The sequence below is a fragment of the Podarcis cretensis genome (genome assembly GCF_951804945.1).
Source record: "Podarcis cretensis genome assembly, chromosome: 13".
Taxonomy (NCBI): domain Eukaryota; kingdom Metazoa; phylum Chordata; class Lepidosauria; order Squamata; family Lacertidae; genus Podarcis; species Podarcis cretensis.
This window is the reverse complement of record NC_137182.1, coordinates 12,333,286-12,351,852: the sequence shown is the minus strand read 5'-3', so window position 1 is coordinate 12,351,852 and position 18,567 is coordinate 12,333,286. Positions and strand designations below refer to the sequence as shown.

The 18,567-nt window shown below is 44.6% G+C and overlaps 1 protein-coding gene across 2 annotated transcripts; it reads right to left on the bottom strand.

Annotated features, from left to right (window-relative positions):
* Positions 1–351: 351 nt before the first annotated feature.
* Positions 352–18,487, bottom strand: RETREG3 (reticulophagy regulator family member 3). Of its 2 annotated transcripts, none has more exons than XM_079949783.1 (9): positions 18,033–18,487; positions 9,680–9,786; positions 8,025–8,055; positions 6,769–6,895; positions 5,750–5,834; positions 5,280–5,417; positions 4,763–4,845; positions 3,790–3,922; positions 352–3,109 (listed from the first exon to the last, which is right to left on the bottom strand). In XM_079949783.1, the coding sequence occupies exons 1-9, from the start codon at positions 18,281–18,283 to the stop codon at positions 2,661–2,663; spliced, it is 1,404 nt and encodes a 467-aa protein (XP_079805909.1). In that variant the 5' UTR covers positions 18,284–18,487; the 3' UTR covers positions 352–2,660. The 2 variants fall into 2 exon arrangements, with proteins under 2 accessions (XP_079805909.1, XP_079805910.1); XM_079949784.1 differs by having other exon boundaries at positions 8,025–8,052.
* Between the last annotated feature and the right edge of the window lie 80 nt (positions 18,488–18,567).

Here is an 18,567-nt window from a genome sequence, read left to right as displayed (position 1 = left end):
AAACTGAGGCTTGAGTGAAGCCAATCCAACCGTCTTTAGTCCTGGCAAGGTCAGTGGCCCAGTAATACTTATTGCTTGATCTGAACCAGGAAAGCCTGCCATTAGCACTCAGATAGGGGCAGGGACGCATGCAATGTCCCTGGGCTTCTCTCTGGCCTTTGCACTTGTAGCTTCAAGGTCCGCTAAGGGTTTCTAAGCATTTTGAAGCCAGATTCTCAGTCACAGGGAGTTTTGCACATCTAAAAATGAGTCCATTAGGGACACTAGTGATAGGGCTTGCATGTGTGCCCATGTCCCATTGAAGTATCTCTGTATTATAAGTGTAGCACTGAAGAAACAAAGAAACCGTGCTTGTCTCAAATTCTTTATTTTGCACCAGTTAGGGCAGAAAGAAACACTCAATAAAAACAAAAAAAAGTATCATCCCACTACTGATACAGTGGGTAAGGTATGGTTGTTTGATTGCACTAAAATCTTGTTCTAATCCACATAACACAAAACCTAATGGAATAACGTCAGTTTCCCACCTCAAAAGTTATCAGCATCTTATTTTAAAAACTTCTGCAAGATGACAAATTACTCTATAAACTTCCACAATATTGGCTGATTTGTAAACACTAAAAAAGGCAGTTAAACACCATGATATTGCCACACAAATGCTACCAAAACCAAGCTGTTTCAAATATACAAAGCACCACCCTCTTGAGTCTTTTCTGCAAGAATGTGCTATTTAGGCATATAGCATCTACATCACATTACTGCTTGGCCAAGAAAACAATAGGCAGCGTATCACAGAGGTCTTCAGATGCGAAGTCGGGGAAAATATGTAAACGCCTAACTACAGAGCCTGAAATAGGATGCAAGTTGAGCTGGAGCTATGGGAACCTAGAAGGCTAATTGGATATGCAGGTATTCAAGATGGTTCAGTTCAGCAGATTTACAAGTTGTGAAAGTAGGCTGGAAACCTTTAAAATAAAACTCAAAGTAAAAGCACAGCATTTATTCAAGTCTCTCTTCAGTCCACAGAGGGTTATCAGGATGGCTTTGCACCAAGAATAATTATTTCTAAGGTACACTCTTCCAATCTTTTTGTATACAAACCCAAAAAGTCTGGATGTGGTGTTCTATAAGGGAAGATATAGATCACCAACTTACTAGCTGCAGCACACAGCTCCACACAGTATGTTCAGTGAAGGTTCTTTGCAGGTCTGAGACACTGGTTAAAATCATACCAGCATAGTTAACAACTTGTGCCGGTTTTACTGAAACAAGGAGAAACAGGTATCAGGGGTCCTGTGAAAATCCAAACCAAAACATGAGCAAAACAGATGCCATTTGTAAATGGTTTATTCTTGAGGAACACAGCACCATCTTCACAGCAATGCACACAGTGCAACCGAGATATGGGAATCTGGTACCCTAAATCAGTCATCGAGCCAATCTAAATTTGGTCTTCAAATACCTTTAGCCAAAACAATGCTGCCGCCATACTGATTGCAGAGATCCACAGAAATGATGGTATAGTCTCATTCTGTATTAACAGAGGCTTTTTCTAATGAAATATTCTGAAGCCATGATCCCCACTTTAGTGCTCTACTTGCAAAACTGCACATGTTGTGGGTGAGCAGGCCCTAGGAATCTGGCTTTGCTACTCGTTTTCATCTGTGATCCTAGGCTAAAAACAATTCTGTAGTACCTATATTGTTTTCTTCAAAAAGAGGGGGCCATCTGAGAGCATAAAGCATCCATGAATTCTGAAACAGGTCTCAAATGACCAGTGCATGGACACGCCAGACTGACAGACCCTTTGCCACTACAGACTGCAGACTGTTTAGTGAGGAAGCATATTCATGGTTCCCGCATAGGTGCTGGTGTTGGTGACTGACAGAGGGTAACTAGGAGCCAAATCTTTTGTTGCTTCTGCCCAAACCTTTATGGTGCAGGGTGGAGGGCATTATTTTTAGTGCTGGGAACTTCTCTGAAATAGTTAATAGTAAAGTGTGTGTGTGTGTGACTGTTTGCATGAGTGTCCAACCCACCAAAATATTATTGCCATTATCATGTGCGAGAAGAGCCAGAATAGAGCTCCAGAAGTTCAAAACATAAGGATTTGGGGTCACTACGTGCAAATGCTTACTGGGGATAGATAGAGACTGCTTCCAATACCTTGCAGATGTCAGGGTCCCATACACAAACATAACAGAGGTACACTCAATTGGATCTGAAGATTTCCTTCTTACAATCAGCAGCTGGGCACAAGTCACTTCCATCACTCAAGAGATTTTAGAACTTGTTCTTTATCTGGGCTTTTGAATAAAAGCCAATTCCTGTTGCCTGACTTGTGTTGCATTAAACACGAGCTGAGATCTGTCTTGCAAGGCCCGTTTTGGAACGTGAACCACAGGAGCGGGACATTTTGGCTTTGAACAAAGAGTGCAACACACAGCAAGCTAGAAAGGTGAAGGGGCATGGCAGGTTCAGCAACAAATATCTTCCGATTCTGCACCAGAAGGGTTTTGTTCTAAAATTCACACTGTCTTCCAAATCTGCCCAATCAGGCTTTACATCAAAGAATGGGGTATTATCCTACTCCTGCACAAGGCTCTCCATCTGTGCTCCATGAGACAGAAGAGCCACAGCAGGGAAGGGAAGACAACTGTTTATTGGCTGCGGGAACTGGATGGATCCATCTGATTCAGCTCTGACTGATCCAGCAGTTCGAAGTCATCTCCTTCAGCATCTGTATCGAGCTCCGAGCTGGAGGTCCGGAGGAAAGCCCTGGCACTTTGCTGCCGTCTGCTGCCAGGCACGGAGCCAGACTGGGAGGCTCCCGACAAGGCGAGCTGGATCATTCCCCTGGTTACAAAGCCAGCCAAGTCATCTGTGAGGTTGTGCATTAATGGCAGGTTACCTAGGATATCTGAGGTCACTTCCTCCCGGTCATGAGAAAGTCGCAGCTCTTCCTGGCCTTGTACACGACAGGCAAGGCTTGGTATGCCTATGCTGGTATCATCTTCATCATCTATGCCTGTCACCTCAGGGTTGATGGAAGGGAAATCTGGAAGATCTCGGGCAAAGGATTCCTCAGGGTCGCTGTGGCCATCAAAGTCTATTGAGAGAGAATTAGTTTGGCAAAAAGTCATTACTTGGTTTCTTTGCCTACCACTAAGTAGCCTAACTTCTTATTGGAAAACAGGCAATAATTTCTTTAAAACTATATTGTCTTCCCACAGGGATCTATGTTGGGGGGCGAGTAAAAAATTAGAGTTATGAGACCTATTCCCAAATACTTGACTGAGCTGCCTCTTCTGCAGAAGAGAGAAAATTTACAAAGCTTCTGTACTGCAGCAGACCTCAGAATTGAATTTGAGGGACCAAGAACTAACTCTATCTGGGTTCTGGCATTCTTAATTGGCAAATGGGTCTTAAAACAATCCGACAGGCAGAAGCCTTTCTAACTCTTAACACCAGAAAGCCCTCAATTGAAGGTGCTGAGGACTGAAAGCTCCCATTTCAAAGAATAAAATTCCAGGTTCTGTCACTCAGTGGACCAGTGTACTCATCTTCTGCCTGCACCAATCTTTGTCTGCTTCATTCAATGTAAACTACAAGCTTTTTAAAGCAGGACCAAGGCAAACTTTCCATGTTGGAAGGCTGGCTGCTCTCACTTTATCGACATTCTGATTTCTTGCTTTTTTTATCCCGACAACCAACAGCTGCAACAGTACGATTAATATGTTATTTGGTAGCAACTATGTTCTTTATAATTTCGATAAGAGCTGTCCTCACCTTCAGATCCCTCTGTCAAGGGGGTTTGACCTCGTGAGAGATTAAATGTTCCATTCTCGGTATAGGATACTTCTGCATCAGAGTGCTCCGAATCAGAGATAGCCAGCTCTTTGGCAACTATTGCATCGTCCAACTTGAAAAGAAGCAAATGATAAAACAAAAGATCTCAGCAAGGTAACTTTGGGTTACTGGAGAGCACACATACCTCCATAATGCTATTCAACACCACATGGGCCCAGAGACATTCCGCTCAGCAATGGAAATGAGGAACTTGAAAGCCAGGCACTGCCCTCCAGTTCTTCTTTTCCATTCTGGAGGTCTTTACTTCATTTTACAGCCACCCAAGTGTTGCCCAAAAATTGCTTTACAAAATTAAAAACGCCTATATCTGCTTCTGAAAGTATGAGATGTAGTTGTAATGAGGGAAATCCAATGGCACTATAAAAAAACAATTTTATATTCAAGTTATGAAGAATAGAGCCAGCAGGAGATGCTTTATCTCAGAAATCAGGCAAGTTTGACCATGAGTAAAAACTCACAGGCCGCCTTGTTGCTTACCCTCCCCCACCCCATTCTTAGCAGCACCCTATCTTAGCGGCGGGTGGCACTGTGGTGTAAACCACAGAGCCTAGACCTTGCCGATCAGAAGGTCGGCGGTTCGAATCCCCGCAACGGGGTGAACTCCCATTGTTCAGTCCCTGCTCCTGCCAAACTAGCAGTTCGAAAGCACATCAAAGTACAAGTAGATAAATAGGTACCACTCCAGGGGGAAGGTAAACGGCGTTTTCGTGCGCTGCTCTGGTTCGCCAGAAGCGGCTTAGTCATGCTGGCCACATGACCCAGAAGCTGTACACTGGCTCCCTTGGCCAATAAAGCAAGATGAGCGCCATAACCCCAGAGTCGTCCGCGACTGGACCTAATGGTCAGGGGTACCTTTACCTTTACTGTTTAACAAAATCCATGCCCTATTTACCGTGGGACAGAAAGCAGCAAGTTCTTCTTCACTGTCACTCCCATCAGCGCTAGCAGCATGATGGCTCAGCATCTTTTGTCGCACTGCAGAGAAATCAGGGGACAGAATAGCAGTTATAAATGGGAAGGAAACAACTCTGCATGCCCATAAAGAAGCCAAGCAGAAGAAACAGGTGTGATCCAGAGAGAAGACTTTGGGATTGCAAACCAGAGGCTGCAGAGGGTAGGAGGGGCGCCCCAAGAGCTAAAATGCTAACTGACCACCGTGCCCTAATTAGGACTGCAACAATTCCGGGCATTCAGACATTCAATTGCTCATCAGTTGTGGGAAATGCCCATTCTCTTCCTCCCCCCTCAAACCCCCACAAACTGTGGTCATGGATGCGAGGAACCTTCTTAGGTAACTACTGATTCATTCAGTGTTTTCATCTGATCTTCTCAGGTTCCTCACATCACCAACAAAAAGAGGTGGCAGACAAGAAGTGGGTGAGTTAGTACCAGCCCCACACAAGACTTACATTGCCTCTCCTTATGTTTGGACATCATGTAGCCATGAACACTGAAGTCCAGCCGCTGCAGAGCTGGCTCCAATTTGGTGTACAGGCGGTGACCCAGCCGGTGGTGAACAGCAAGTGGCCACAGAAGGATGGAAACCACTGCAGGAAGAGGATGATTAGAGGGTTGGTGTTCAATAAACACTCTCAGAAGTCATTTTGGGATACAATATAATAGAACAGAGATATCATGTATTATATCATACATAAAGATCTTATCTAAACGTATAGATATGTTTGTGGTTTTATTGTTTGCTTTGTACTTTCTTCTTTCTTCGTAAACCACTTAATGGACTATTTAAACATTATGTACACACAAGTTTGCAATGCAACCGAGTTGGAACAGCTCAGAATAACCTTGTTTGCAAATGCTCTGTACTTTCAAGCGAAAGGCACTCTGTTGCCCAATCCCCGCCCAGCACACAGATACTCACTTGTTAGATAGGCAAGACAGACACCTGGAATGTACTGGCCCAACACAGCCAAAAATGTGAGGACACCGCAAGCCAGAAGGCAGAACTGGAAAACAAAACCCAAAGTTAGTCTCTACCGAATTGAGAAAAGTGAGCAAAGTGGCTCCTATGGCTCAAGATCATACAGACACACTGGCTCCTGCCAGCAAGCTGACTGCTTGGGAACAGAGACCAAAACAGAGGAATTCTGCTTGAAAAGCCTTGCATAAGCATTAGGAGAGAGGGAGGGAGGAACCTCATGAGCCACAGCTGCCTTTGGACCAAGCCCTGGAGTGATTTTGACAGAATCAGGGCAACATTTCTACTTTGGAACGTAGGTGGAAGCAAGACCAGTCTGATGAAAGCTCCATCTAATAGGATGGCTGCGGTATTTTCCATTTTGGCATCCCATTCCTCTTCCCCTTTGTACCTGCCTCTCAACCCTCCAGTTTGCTTCTTTCCTAGTAATGAAAGCACACCTGTACAGAGCACTTTGTGTACACAGTTACAGACGGATTATAAGTAAAGGGTAAAGGGAGCCCTGACCATTAGGTCCAGTCGTGGCCGACTCTGGGGTTGCGGCGTTCATCTTGCTTTGTTGGCCGAGGGAGCCGGCGTACAGCTTCCAGGTCATGTGGCCAGCATGACTAAGCCGCTTCTGGAGAACCAGAGCAGCGCACAGAAACACCGTTTACCTTCCCGCCAGAGTGGTACCTATTTATCTACTTGCACTCTGACACGCTTTCGAACTGCTAGGTGGGCAGGAGCAGGGACCAAGCAACGGGAGCTCACCCCGTCACGGGGATTCGAACCGCCGAGCTTCTGATCGGCAAGTCCTAGGCTCTGTGGTTTAACCCACAGCGCCACCCGCGTCCCTAGATGGATTATACCTCTACATAAATAAAAGAGTAATTCAAACTGCGGCTCTTCTTTGTTCTTTGCTCCCCCTTCTCCTCCAACCCATTCCCCGATGGCTAGTATCAATGAGGACTGCTTTTCACCTTGCCCGGATTTTGCCTTTTGAAGCCCAGCAGGTTCCTCATGAAGCTGTCTCCTGTGACCCATCCTTCTGCCAAATAGTGACATAGTTCAGGCACACTCAGCAGTTGGGGGTGGACATAGCCCCAGCTGGAGGGACAACAAAAACGACATCTTACTTTGCTAATAAAAAATCAAGAAATGAATCCTACTGCAGTTTTAAAATAGCCCTCCTCTCATTCCACCTCATCAAAGCTGCTCAGGGTTCACGTTTCACACGCAAGAGGCGGACCCTGCGTTTGAATTTCACACCCACACTTGCTTAATTTGAGCTCTTTGTAAACCAGCGGCACGCCCAAACACATATCCCACAGAAGTAAATGAGATTTTCTCAATTCATTTCAATGGGATATGTACAGAAGAATTTGTCACTGGAGGCAACCTTCTATAGGGCAGACAAGCCACTCACATGTATTCACAATTAGGCTGTTTAAAGGGTGTTAATAAGTACTTAAATCTCCATGTCCTTGGCTGTGCACTCAAAGAGATTAAGGAGCAGTGAAGGGGTTGGATTTCCCCAGCTTTTCAACCCATTTCCCCAGGAAAACTGGGGATTCTAAGAACCCAGTGCATGTAGAGTTCAAGGTCTCAGATTTATGTAGCTTGCCACCTAATCCTAATACAGTGGTACCTTGGTTTACAACCATAATCTGTGCTGGAGGTCCGTTTGTAAACCAAAACAGGTTGTATGTAACCCAAGGCGCGCTTTTGCCAATGAGGCCTCCAAATTATTATTATTTTGTAATCCAAAAGAACAACAACAACAACAAAAACAAGGGTTGTAATCCAGAAAAAGGTTGCAAACCGGGACACGCACTTCCAGGTTTGACGTGTTTGTAATCCAAAACGTATGCAAACCAGGACGTATGCAAACCAAGATACCACTGTTAATGGTTTACAGCACAATGCTCTACATGTCAACTCAAGAATGAAGTCCTATTCACTGCAATAGGACACAGAATTGCAACCTTACTCTGGGACCTAGCAGTAGACTTTCTCCCAAGCAAGCATGGGATCGCAGCCTTAGTTACAAACTATGAGAAGAGGTAGGTAAGCAACAATATTTAGGAACAAGGGATCTTTCCTTCCATCCAGCCAGCCACTGAAGGGCATTCACTGCTAATAAGGTTTAAATTAACAAAAAGCATTACAGCTAAGCCACACATGCACATGTAACATGAGACATACTACAAAGAAAAGGATATTTAATTTTTCATACCTTTCATTGTCTAATTCATCAGGTCTTGCTACTAAAACATTAAAGACAGATCAGGATTAGTTGTGAGGGAAATGTCTGGGAAAACTCTTTGCTGCATAATTAAAATACACAGATGACTTGAGAATAATGCATAATTGTTTCCCACTGACAGCCTGCAACTGAAAACATCCTGAACTTAGTATTTTATCCAATTCTGTGCCCCCACTTTTATAAACTCAACTTTTTTATTTATTATGTTTGCAATTTTGTACAAATGCAATTGTACAATTGCAGAAATGGTTTTGTTGCCTTTCGTTTACAAATGCAAACATTTTGTATTTTATTGCACACTGCTATTTTGTTGTTGTTTGTGAAGCAGTTTATAAATCTGCAAATATATTTAAAATGTATTTTAAAAATTAAAACACTGCCCCTCAAGATAGCTTCTTGTAATGCTCTTATTATTATAGCAGCCTGATTTGGGGGCGGGGGGGGCGGGGCGGGGGCTAGCAGTCAATGATCTGGTTAGCATGTAATGCTAAACCTGACCATAGCTTAGTGCAAATGTGTGGGTTGCCAGAGAAGTTATTACGGTCACTTTGCTCTTCAGTCATTCATGTAATCTGAAATCAAGCTCGTGGTCTGACACAAAAGTAACTCAAGTTTACCCTTGTTTTACAGCTCGTGGTTTATCTGATGGAGACAGACCACAAGCTTGGGTTTGGATGACATACTAAGCCAAACTATGGCTTAGCTCATAGCAGCAGGACTGGAGGAACAAGAAACCACCATCTCTTCTCCCAAGGACCTGCGGCCTTGCACTAAACCATGATTGCACTAAACTAAACATAATGCTTAGCATTATGTGCAACCTGAACTAAAACTCTTTTAGTTCTTATCTAAGATGATAGTTCTCAAAATGCAAGCAGGCTTTCAATTGGGAACAAGTTTTTTTTAATCAAATATTACCTCAGCTCCAGCATATTAGAGAGAAAAACCATCAGGTTTCAGTCTTCAATGAAGCCTTTAAAACTACTGCTTTAATTTATTCTTTCATCCTTCATGAATACAGCTTTCTATATAATAAACTACTACTATAGTCAACAAATACATTTTTTTACCATGGTTACCTCTCTAAGAAATTATAGTATGGTTTTGTTGAATTGAATTGACTGCTTTCAGACTAAAATATAATTTAAGATATACACCAAGATGTTAGCTCAATGCTCAATTTAATGATGAACTAAAGCCTGGACTGTATGTCTCTATAACCAATAAGAAAAAATATCCCTTTGGAATATGCTTTAACATTGATAAACAAAGGCTTTTTCTGGAGCTAGAGAACAAAAGCAGATCTGAGATCTGGGTAAGTGAACTTGGAAAGCAAAGTTCCTACACATGAACAAGTAGTGAAAATGCAGCAACCTGAAATACAAATCCCAATTTTCCAAACCACCAGTTTCATTATGGTGGAATTGCTCTTTTCCCTCCCGCCAGGGTGCCTTTTCAACACTATCAACTCCTAAACATTCATTTCAACTAGGAAGGCACCCAGTTTATAAGATCTTTGTCAATGACTGTTTTGATTAATGAGACCTGCAATTTCTTGAGATCAGAAATGGGGGTGGGGGAAGAGACCACAGCTGAATTCAAGGGTCAAGTGGGGAAAAACATACCTCTTATTTCAGGCCATATTTTATTCTTCCACTGATCTAAACACACTATTAGTATCAGGGTGAAAGCAACCAAGAATATCAGATGAAGAGACGTCAGAGCAAAAAACCTGAGGGAAAATAAAGCTAGTCAGTACACAATTTTCCTCTAGAAATATTACCGTAAAAGCAAGAGCTGATGTTAGGCCATGGAGCAGGAGAAGCCCAAGATAAATAATTATTGCCTTATGATTGGCAAAAAGAGGTTAGAAAACAACAGGTAAGGAATGGAAGGTATCACAACAGCTCTTTGGAGTATATTTCCATTTCCATTAGGGTTAAATAATGTGTGAGAGAGGATTTTGTGTGTGTGACCTCTATGACATCCACCAGATATCATCCTGTTTCTGATCAATGATCTGAAAACTGATTATTTTAGCTATTCACTCTGTCAATCAAGAAGGAAACTGACATTTATGGCAGCTGCAGCTTATTTATTATCATTATATTGAAATCTTAAGCATATGGGCTGCTATGGACAGGAACCAGTTTACAATGGCTTGTACCTTCTGGCAGAACAATGTTTAAAGAGACGAAGATCAAGGGGAGAAAAATTGTTCGGCATCAAGTGTCAGGAGTTTGCAGAAAAGCGGGAGAAAGCTTAAAACTGCCTATGGACTACAGAAAGATGGCTGTGTGTGTATATATATTCTCATGTTATTCTTATTTATCTCTTAAGAGTCATTATAAACAAATGAGTATCAACATATCAGGCATTTAGAAAGTATTCAAGTCAGTGGTCACTTTCCACTCAATTATAACCAGAAGCAAAATCTGCAGTGTTGCTAAGCTGTGAATAAGAGTTAAACAGCTTTCTATAGTCAAAATTACTTTTACCATAAATGTAAACATGTAAATAACTTTGTATCCATGCATACAAAGAATGATTGATTACACTTTTTTTCAAACTGAAACACTCAGCAGCCAACACAAGATCCTTGTCATTATGTTTCAACATAGACATAAATTACTATGGGTTTTACAGTCTTAATATCTCTGGTAAGCTAAGGCCGAGCCTTGTTGAATGGCTGCAGTCTGTTAAATGTAGCAAGAGAGATACTCAGTGAATGCCAAGAAGCCTGTTAAGTCAGTGAGAGGCAGAACCACTCAGCAGTGACACACAAAATGACATGTGAGCTCAGAGGTTCTGTTTTTTTCAGAAGATTTGAAGACTTGCTTGTTCCCTCACTGAATAAGAGCTGTGTGCTTTCTCTGCAACGATTAGTCAAATATAATCAGTATTGTTGGGAAGGAGCTGCATCCACCAGAATCAGAGACAGATGGCTATTTTCAATCATTTAATGAGAAGCAGCCCTTGGGAGAAAGTCACAAGCCATCTGTGGCACTAATGATATAAATGATCAATCTGAGGCATGTAATAAGGGGCTCTTCAATGAGACCCAATTACGCACCAGTACTTAGCAAGAAGATACACAGAAGACCTCAGGCTCCTATCAAGAACAATGCCAATCTTTCTTTGGTGTCCTACCTATGGAATTAACACACTTCAGGTCTGTTTTCCAGAATACAAATTACCGTATTTTTCGCTCTACAAGACGCACCTAGTTTTTGGAGGAGAAAAACAAGAAAAAAATATTCTGAATCTCAGAAGCCAGAACAGCTGCGCAGTGAAAGCAGCAATCCCTCTTGCTGTTCTGGCTTCTGTGATAGCTGCGCAGCCTGCATTCGCTCCATAAGACGCACATACATTTCCCCTTACTATTTAGGAGGGGGAAAGTGAGCCTTATAGAGCAAAAACTACGGTATTTGGCTGATAAATACAGTACAACCAAAGGAAATGTGTGTGCATTTAAAGCAATCTTCCTGCGGTTATACTGAATGGGGAAGCTTCCCAGGGCTTCACCCAATAACAACAGGTTATCAATAATAGATTATCAAGCACCAGGGGATTTCCCTTTGAGAGCAGGGTAGACCAGGGTTGCCCAGTCACTTGTGCAGTGTGTAACTGCCTGCATTCTGTTAAATTTGCAGTGTCCCAAGCACAGCGGAATGATGAGGAGTACGTGCCACATACTCTATATTACTTTATTTACACTTCAAAGCTGGTAGATTACAGAAAAACATCTTGCCTCTGCCGGAGCAGAGAAAGCATCCTCTCTCCTCTAAAGCACGGAGAGAACACAGTGTGAACAGTGAAAAACAGGAAACCAGTGTACGTCACATCCAGTCTCCTTTCCCGTGAGAAACTCCAACAGCAACTCTGACTGGAATGTAAACATTGTCTTGTGACAAGCATTTCACTGCACAGTGAAGAGAGCAGAAACCAACACATTCATCCTCTGTTTTTATTAATTGCAACTGAACATTTTATTTCCAGAAGCAGGTCAGCAGGTACATGCTTACGCTCACATGAAGGAAGTTCAGGGGACTACACATTTCCTATTGTTTCCTTAAAAGCACTGCTGCAGCCATAGCAGCTTGGTGCTCTGAGAAGCAGTCCATCACAATGAGACGCCATTACTCTCTAGAACGGGGGATCAGAAGTCTGTAATCTGGATCTCCAGAACCACTTTCTGGAAGCACAGGCAGTGACCACATAAGAGGTAGATTTTGGCTGGTCAAGGACAAAGCTTTGGTCTGCTGGGTTGAGAATCAGTCTAAGAAACTGAAGGGGATTCTATAAAGGGTACCTGAACCTCAGGGAGGGGATCACAGCTTCACCCATCGATGCTGAGTGAAGCACTAGGAAAGCCTAAGATCCTAACTTTTCCATCCAATATCCAAACAGCTCCATCAAGTCTCCAGGTGTTCCCATGGCAAGTGCAGGATTGGCCAGCACACCCATCACTAGCCCTCATGATTCATAACAGAGAGCAACTGAACTCTGTCAATTCAGCATGCTCCAACCTGCCTAACAAACCCACATTATAAAACAGATCTAGGCAATGACTTCTGCCGGCAACCTTTTCCCTTGGGTCTAAGCCTTTAAGAGTATACATGAACTTTCTGGCTAGGAAAAAAGTAAAGCAAAAATAAGATCAGTTCAAATCTCACTTCTGGACACAAGGAATGCTCTATTCCGATAAATACTTTTATCCCATATGCTGTCTTGATGTCAAAACACTACAGTGGTGCCTCGTAAGACGAAAAGAATCCGTTCCGCGAGTCTCTTCGTCTAGCGTTTTTTTCGTCTTGCGAAGCATGCCCATTGACGGCTTAGTGGGTTAGCGCTATTAGCGGTTTAGCGGCTTTTAGCGACTTATCGGATAAGCGGTTTAGAAAAAGGGGGGGAAAGGGGGGAAAAACCTGCAGGAACTCGCAAGACATTTTCGTCTTGCGAAGCAAGCCCATAGGAAATTCGTTTTGCGAAGCACCTCCAAAACGGAAAACTCTTTCGTCTAGCGAGTTTTCCGTCTTGTGAGGCATTCGTCTTGCGGGGCACCACTGTAGATGCAAACTAGCTAGCAAGCAGAATTATCTTCACAATGGAGGGTGGAGAGAGGAGCTCTTCCTCAGGTCATTACTTTTTGCTTTTTTTATTCAAAACTGACAACAGGCATGCAAACAGGAGGGATTAGCAGGGGCAATAGCATATGGGCCCCAACAACAGGTCAGTTGCTAGAGCATGAGACTCTTGATCTCAGGATCTTGGATTCGAATCCCACATTGGGCAAAAGATTCCTCCATTGCATGGGAACACCACTGCAGGGGGCTGGAATGGTCAATTTCAATCCTACAATTCTGTGACTTCTACAAATTCTTCAAGAAGCTGCCAACCCCTGGATTGGCGGTAAGAAGGGTGATGGGGTGGTAGTGGCAGCTGACTGGTGCCAGCCTGAGGTTGGTGGCACAGTGCCCCATTCCCCAGATGAACCAGCCTCCACCAAGTCCCTTTCTTCCTAGCCTCTAGGCCAGGCTCCCTGACAAGAGCTCAGCAAAGCTGCCACATAAGCCATCCTTTTAATCAGAATACCACCATGCTTCATAAAAACATAATGGATATTCCTCTTCAGAGACTCATTTCGTTGGGAGAGTTTAAGCCACCTGTTGTAAGACCTGGTAGTCCCTTGTAGTCTGGGGGAAAAGGTGGGGGGGGGGTACAGTATAAATAAGCATATGATTGTAATTATAATAAATAACAACCAGGGATAGCTCTGTTGGTAGAGTATGAGCCCCCTAATCTCAGGGCCGTGGGTTTGAGCGCCACCTCGGGCAAAATATTCATGCATTGCAGGGGGTTGGACTAGATGACCCCCCGGGTCCCTTCCAACTTTGTGAAAGGAGGCTAAAAGAGTACTTCAAGTCTGCTTCCACGCCACTCAATGATAACTTAGTACTTCAGTCAAAACAAAATAAAAAAATTCCTTCCAGTAGCACCTTAAAGACCAACTAAGTTAGTTCTTAGGGACGCAGGTGGTGCTGTGGGTTAAAGCCTCAGCACCTAGGACTTGCCGATCGAAAGGTCGGTGGTTCGAATCCCTGCGGCGGGGTGCGCTCCCGCTGCTCGGTCCCAGCGCCTGCCAACCTAGCAGTTCGAAAGCACCTCCGGGCGCAAGTAGATAAATAGGGACCGCTTACCAGCGGGAAGGTAAACGGCGTTTCCGTGTGCGGCTCTGGCTCGCCAGAGCAGCGATGTCACGCTGGCCACGTGACCCGGAAGTGTCTCCGGACAGTGCTGGCCCCTGGCCTCTTAAGTGAGATGGGCGCACAACCCCAGAGTCTGTCAAGACTGGCCCGTACGGGCAGGGGTACCTTTACCTTTTACCTTTAAGTTAGTTCTTGGTATGAGCTTTCGTGTGCATGCACACTTCTTCAGATACACATGTGCATGCACACGAAAGCTCATACCAAGAACTAGCTTAGTTGGCCTTTAAGGTGCTACTGGAAGGAATTTTTTTATTTTGTTTTGACTATGGCAGACCAACACGGCTACCTATCTGTAATTAGTACTTCAGGTAGTGCTAATAAACAAACAACAACAACCTGGGACAGCTCAGTCTGAAAAGCAGGAGCCTCTTGATGATGATAATGATTTATTTATACCTTGCCATCTGGCTGGGTTAATGCCAGGAACGTGGGTTCCAGCACCATTTTTTTTGGGGGGGGGAATTCATGCATTGTAGGGGGGTGGGACTAGATGACCCTCAGAACCCAAGCCTGCAATTCTATGACTTTACCCGACCCCCCCCCCCGCCAAAACAAAAGCAAACCCCTGAAAAGGATATTCCCTCAGGATAATGTTACTTCAGGTAGTGCTCAGAAGCAGCGCAGGAGAAGGAAAAGCTTCACCCCACGTCAAGCCCGTTTCCCGCTGTGATAGGAATTTTATGTTCTTAGATATATGGCAATGTTCATAACCGCACATACATAGATCAACACAGGAAGACCAACCTGGAAGCATTTTGATTCCTAAACTGACCAAAACCTTTCTCTGCAAGGTTAAACTGGAAAAGCCTCCCCATTGTCTCTTTCCTCACAAATCCTGTCTCAAGGATATATCTGTTTGAATAAGGTCAAAACAAAAAAAATTCCTTCCAGTAGCACCTTAAAGACCAACTAAGTTAGTTCTTGGTATGAGCTTTCGTGTGCATGCACACTTCTTCAGATACACACGAAAGCTCATACCAAGAACTAACTTAGTTGGTCTTTAAGGTGCTACTGGAAGGAATTTTTTTTTGTTTTGACTATGGCAGACCAACACGGCTACCTATCTGTAATTTGAATAAGGTGTGAGCCTGTGACCTGGCCCAGGAAATAAGTATTTTACCACTACAAAAGAATGGCCAGGCTCCCCAAGAAATCCAATCAAGTAACCTGCCAGACAGGAAATAAACAAAGCAACAAGAGAAAACAACATGCAAATGTTCTGTTTTAGATCACCTTATCTGAGGGGTGGTCTTAGGTTACACCCCTTCTGTGATGAATGCATAATGTTTCTGGGGGTGGTCTTGATCTAGAGGATGGGAATTTCAAAAGTCTTTATAAGCCCTTGCACAGCAATTTTGGGGGTCCTTCTCCTCTCCTGCGTGTGAGGGGAGCACCCTGTTGCAACAGATCAATAAAGATCAAGCTTACTAGCTGCTAAGTCAAATCCCTTATGAATACATAGTGGAAGTGAGGAACAGGTTTAAGGATTTAGATTTGGTGGACAGAGTGCCTGAAGAACTATGGATGGAGGCTCGTAACATTATACAGGAAGCAGCAACGAAAACCATCCCAATGAAAAGGAAATGCAAGAAAGCAAAGTGGCTGTCCAATGAGGCCTTACAAATAGCGGGGGAGAGAAGGCAAGCAAAATGCAAGGGAGATCGTGAAACATACAGGAAATTGAATGCAGATTTCCAAAGAATAGCAAGGAGAGACAAGAAGACCTTCTTAAACAAGCAATGCAAAGAAATAGAGGAAAGCAATAGAATGGGAAGAACCAGAGATCTGTTCAAGAAAATTGGAGATATGAAAGGAACATTTCATACAAAGATTTCCATAATAAAGGACAAAAGTGGAAAGGACCTAACAGAAGCAGAAGACATCAAGAAGAGGTGGCAAGAATACACAGAGGAATTATACCAGAAAGAAACGGATGTCTCATATACCCCAGGTAGTGTGGTTGCTGACCTTGAGCCAGACATCCTGGAGAGTGAAGTCGAATGGGCCTTAGAAAGCACTGCAAATAACAAGGCCAGTGGAAGTGATGGTATGCCAGCTGAACTATTTAAAATTTTAAAAGATGATGCTGTTAAGGTGCTACACTCAATATGCCAGCAAGTTTGGAAAACTCAGCAGTGGCCAGAAGATTGGAGAAGATCAGTCTACATCCCAATCCCAAAGAAGGGCAGTGCCAAAGAATGCTCCAACTATCGCACAATTGCACTAATTTCTCACGCTAGCAAGGTTATGCTTAAAATTCTACAAGGAAGGCTCAAGCAGTATGTGGACCGAGAACTCCCAGAAGTGCAAGCTGGATTTAGAAGAGGCAGAGGAACCAGAGACCAAATTGCAAACATGCGCTGGATTATGGAGAAAGCTAGAGAGTTCCAGAAAGACATTTACTTCTGCTTCATTGACTATGCAAAAGCCTTTGACTGTGTCGACCATGGCAAACTATGGCAAGTTCTTAAAGAAATGGGAGTGCCTGATCACCTCATCTGTCTCCTGAGAAATCTCTATGTGGGACAAGAAGCTACAGTTAGAACTGGATATGGAACAACTGACTGGTTCAAAATTGGGAAAGGAGTACGACAAGGCTGCATTTTGTCTCCCTGCTTATTTAACTTATATGCAGAATTCATCATGCGAAAGGCTGGGCTGGATGAATCCCTAGCTGGAATTAAGATTGCCGGAAGAAATATCAACAACCTCAGCTATGCAGATGACACAACCTTGATGGCAGAAAGTGAGGAGGAATTAAAGAACCTTTTATTGAGGGTGAAAGAGGAGAGTGCAAAATATGGTCTGAAGCTCAACATCAAAAAAACGAAGATCATGGCTACTGGTCCCATCACCTCCTGGCAAATAGAAGGGGAAGAAATGGAGGCAGTGAGAGATTTTACTTTCTTGGGCTCCATGATCACTGCAGATGGTGACAGCAGCCACGAAATTAAAAGACGCCTGCTTCTTGGGAGAAGGGCAATGACAGGCCTAGACAGCATCTTGAGAAGTAGAGACATCACCTTGCCAACAAAGGTCTGTATAGTTAAAGCTATGGTTTTCCCAGTAGTGATGTATGGAAGTGAGAGCTGGACCATAAAGAAGGCTGATCGCCGAAGAATTGATGCTTTTGAATTATGGTGCTGGAGGAGACTCTGGAGAGTCCCATGGACTGCAAGAAGATCAAACCTCTCCATTCTGAAGGAAATCAGCCCTGAGTGCTCACTGGAAGGACAGATTGTGAAGCTGAGGCTCCAGTACTTTGGCCACCTCATGAGAAGAGAAGACTCCCTGGAGAAGACCCTGATGTTGGGAAAGATGGAGGGCACAAGGAGAAGGGGGCGACAGAGGACGAGATGGTTGGATAGTGTTTTCGAGGTTACCAGCATGAGTCTGACCAAGCTGCGGGGGGCAGTGGAGGACAGGAGTGCCTGGCGTTCTCTGGTCCATGGGGTCACGAAGAGTCGGACACGACTAAACGACTAAACAACAACAACAACAACTAGCTGCTTTGCTTCTCAATATTCTCTGACTGGCCTCTGTTATTCTCTCCTACCAATAGGGAACCTATGTAAGGACTCTGTATGGGCTCTTGGATACCCCATAAGGGAAAAGGGCATATTTTTTATTTAGAACACCGCCCGCGTCCCCTCGCCTCCTCCATCCCTCCGAGAGGCCCCCTTTCCTGACCCCCCTCAGCCCCTCGCACCCGAAGGCGGCGTGAGCTCCGGCCCAGCCCAGCGCGCTCCTCGCCGGCCTCTCCCAGACCAGCGTGGCCTGCAGGGCGCTCAGCGCCGGCTCGTAAGGCCCCAGGCGGCCCTTCAGGTAGGCGCTCAGCGCGCGCACCCGCCGCTCCCGCTCCGACGCCGCCGGGGCCTGGGCGCCGCCGCCGCCGCCGCCGCTGAGGGAACCTTCGCCGCTCCGGCCGCCGCCTCCGCCCGCCTCCGCCTCGGCCTCCATCCTTCCTCTCTGCCCAGCGTCACCGGGAGACCCGCGGGCGGCGGAGGAGGATCATCGTGCTCCGTCACCAACGGACACCGCAGAGGCAAGCGGCACTACTGCCGCCGCCGCCGCCGCCGCCTCTCACACACTCGCATGGCCGCCCCCATACCGGCGACAACATAGGGCGGCGCCATCTTGCCGTACGGAAAGCGCGCTTCCTGCCGTTTCGGCGCATGCGCGTCGCCGAGGGAAGAAAAATATATATATATTTATATACCGGATTCATAGGGTGTGAGGAGGAG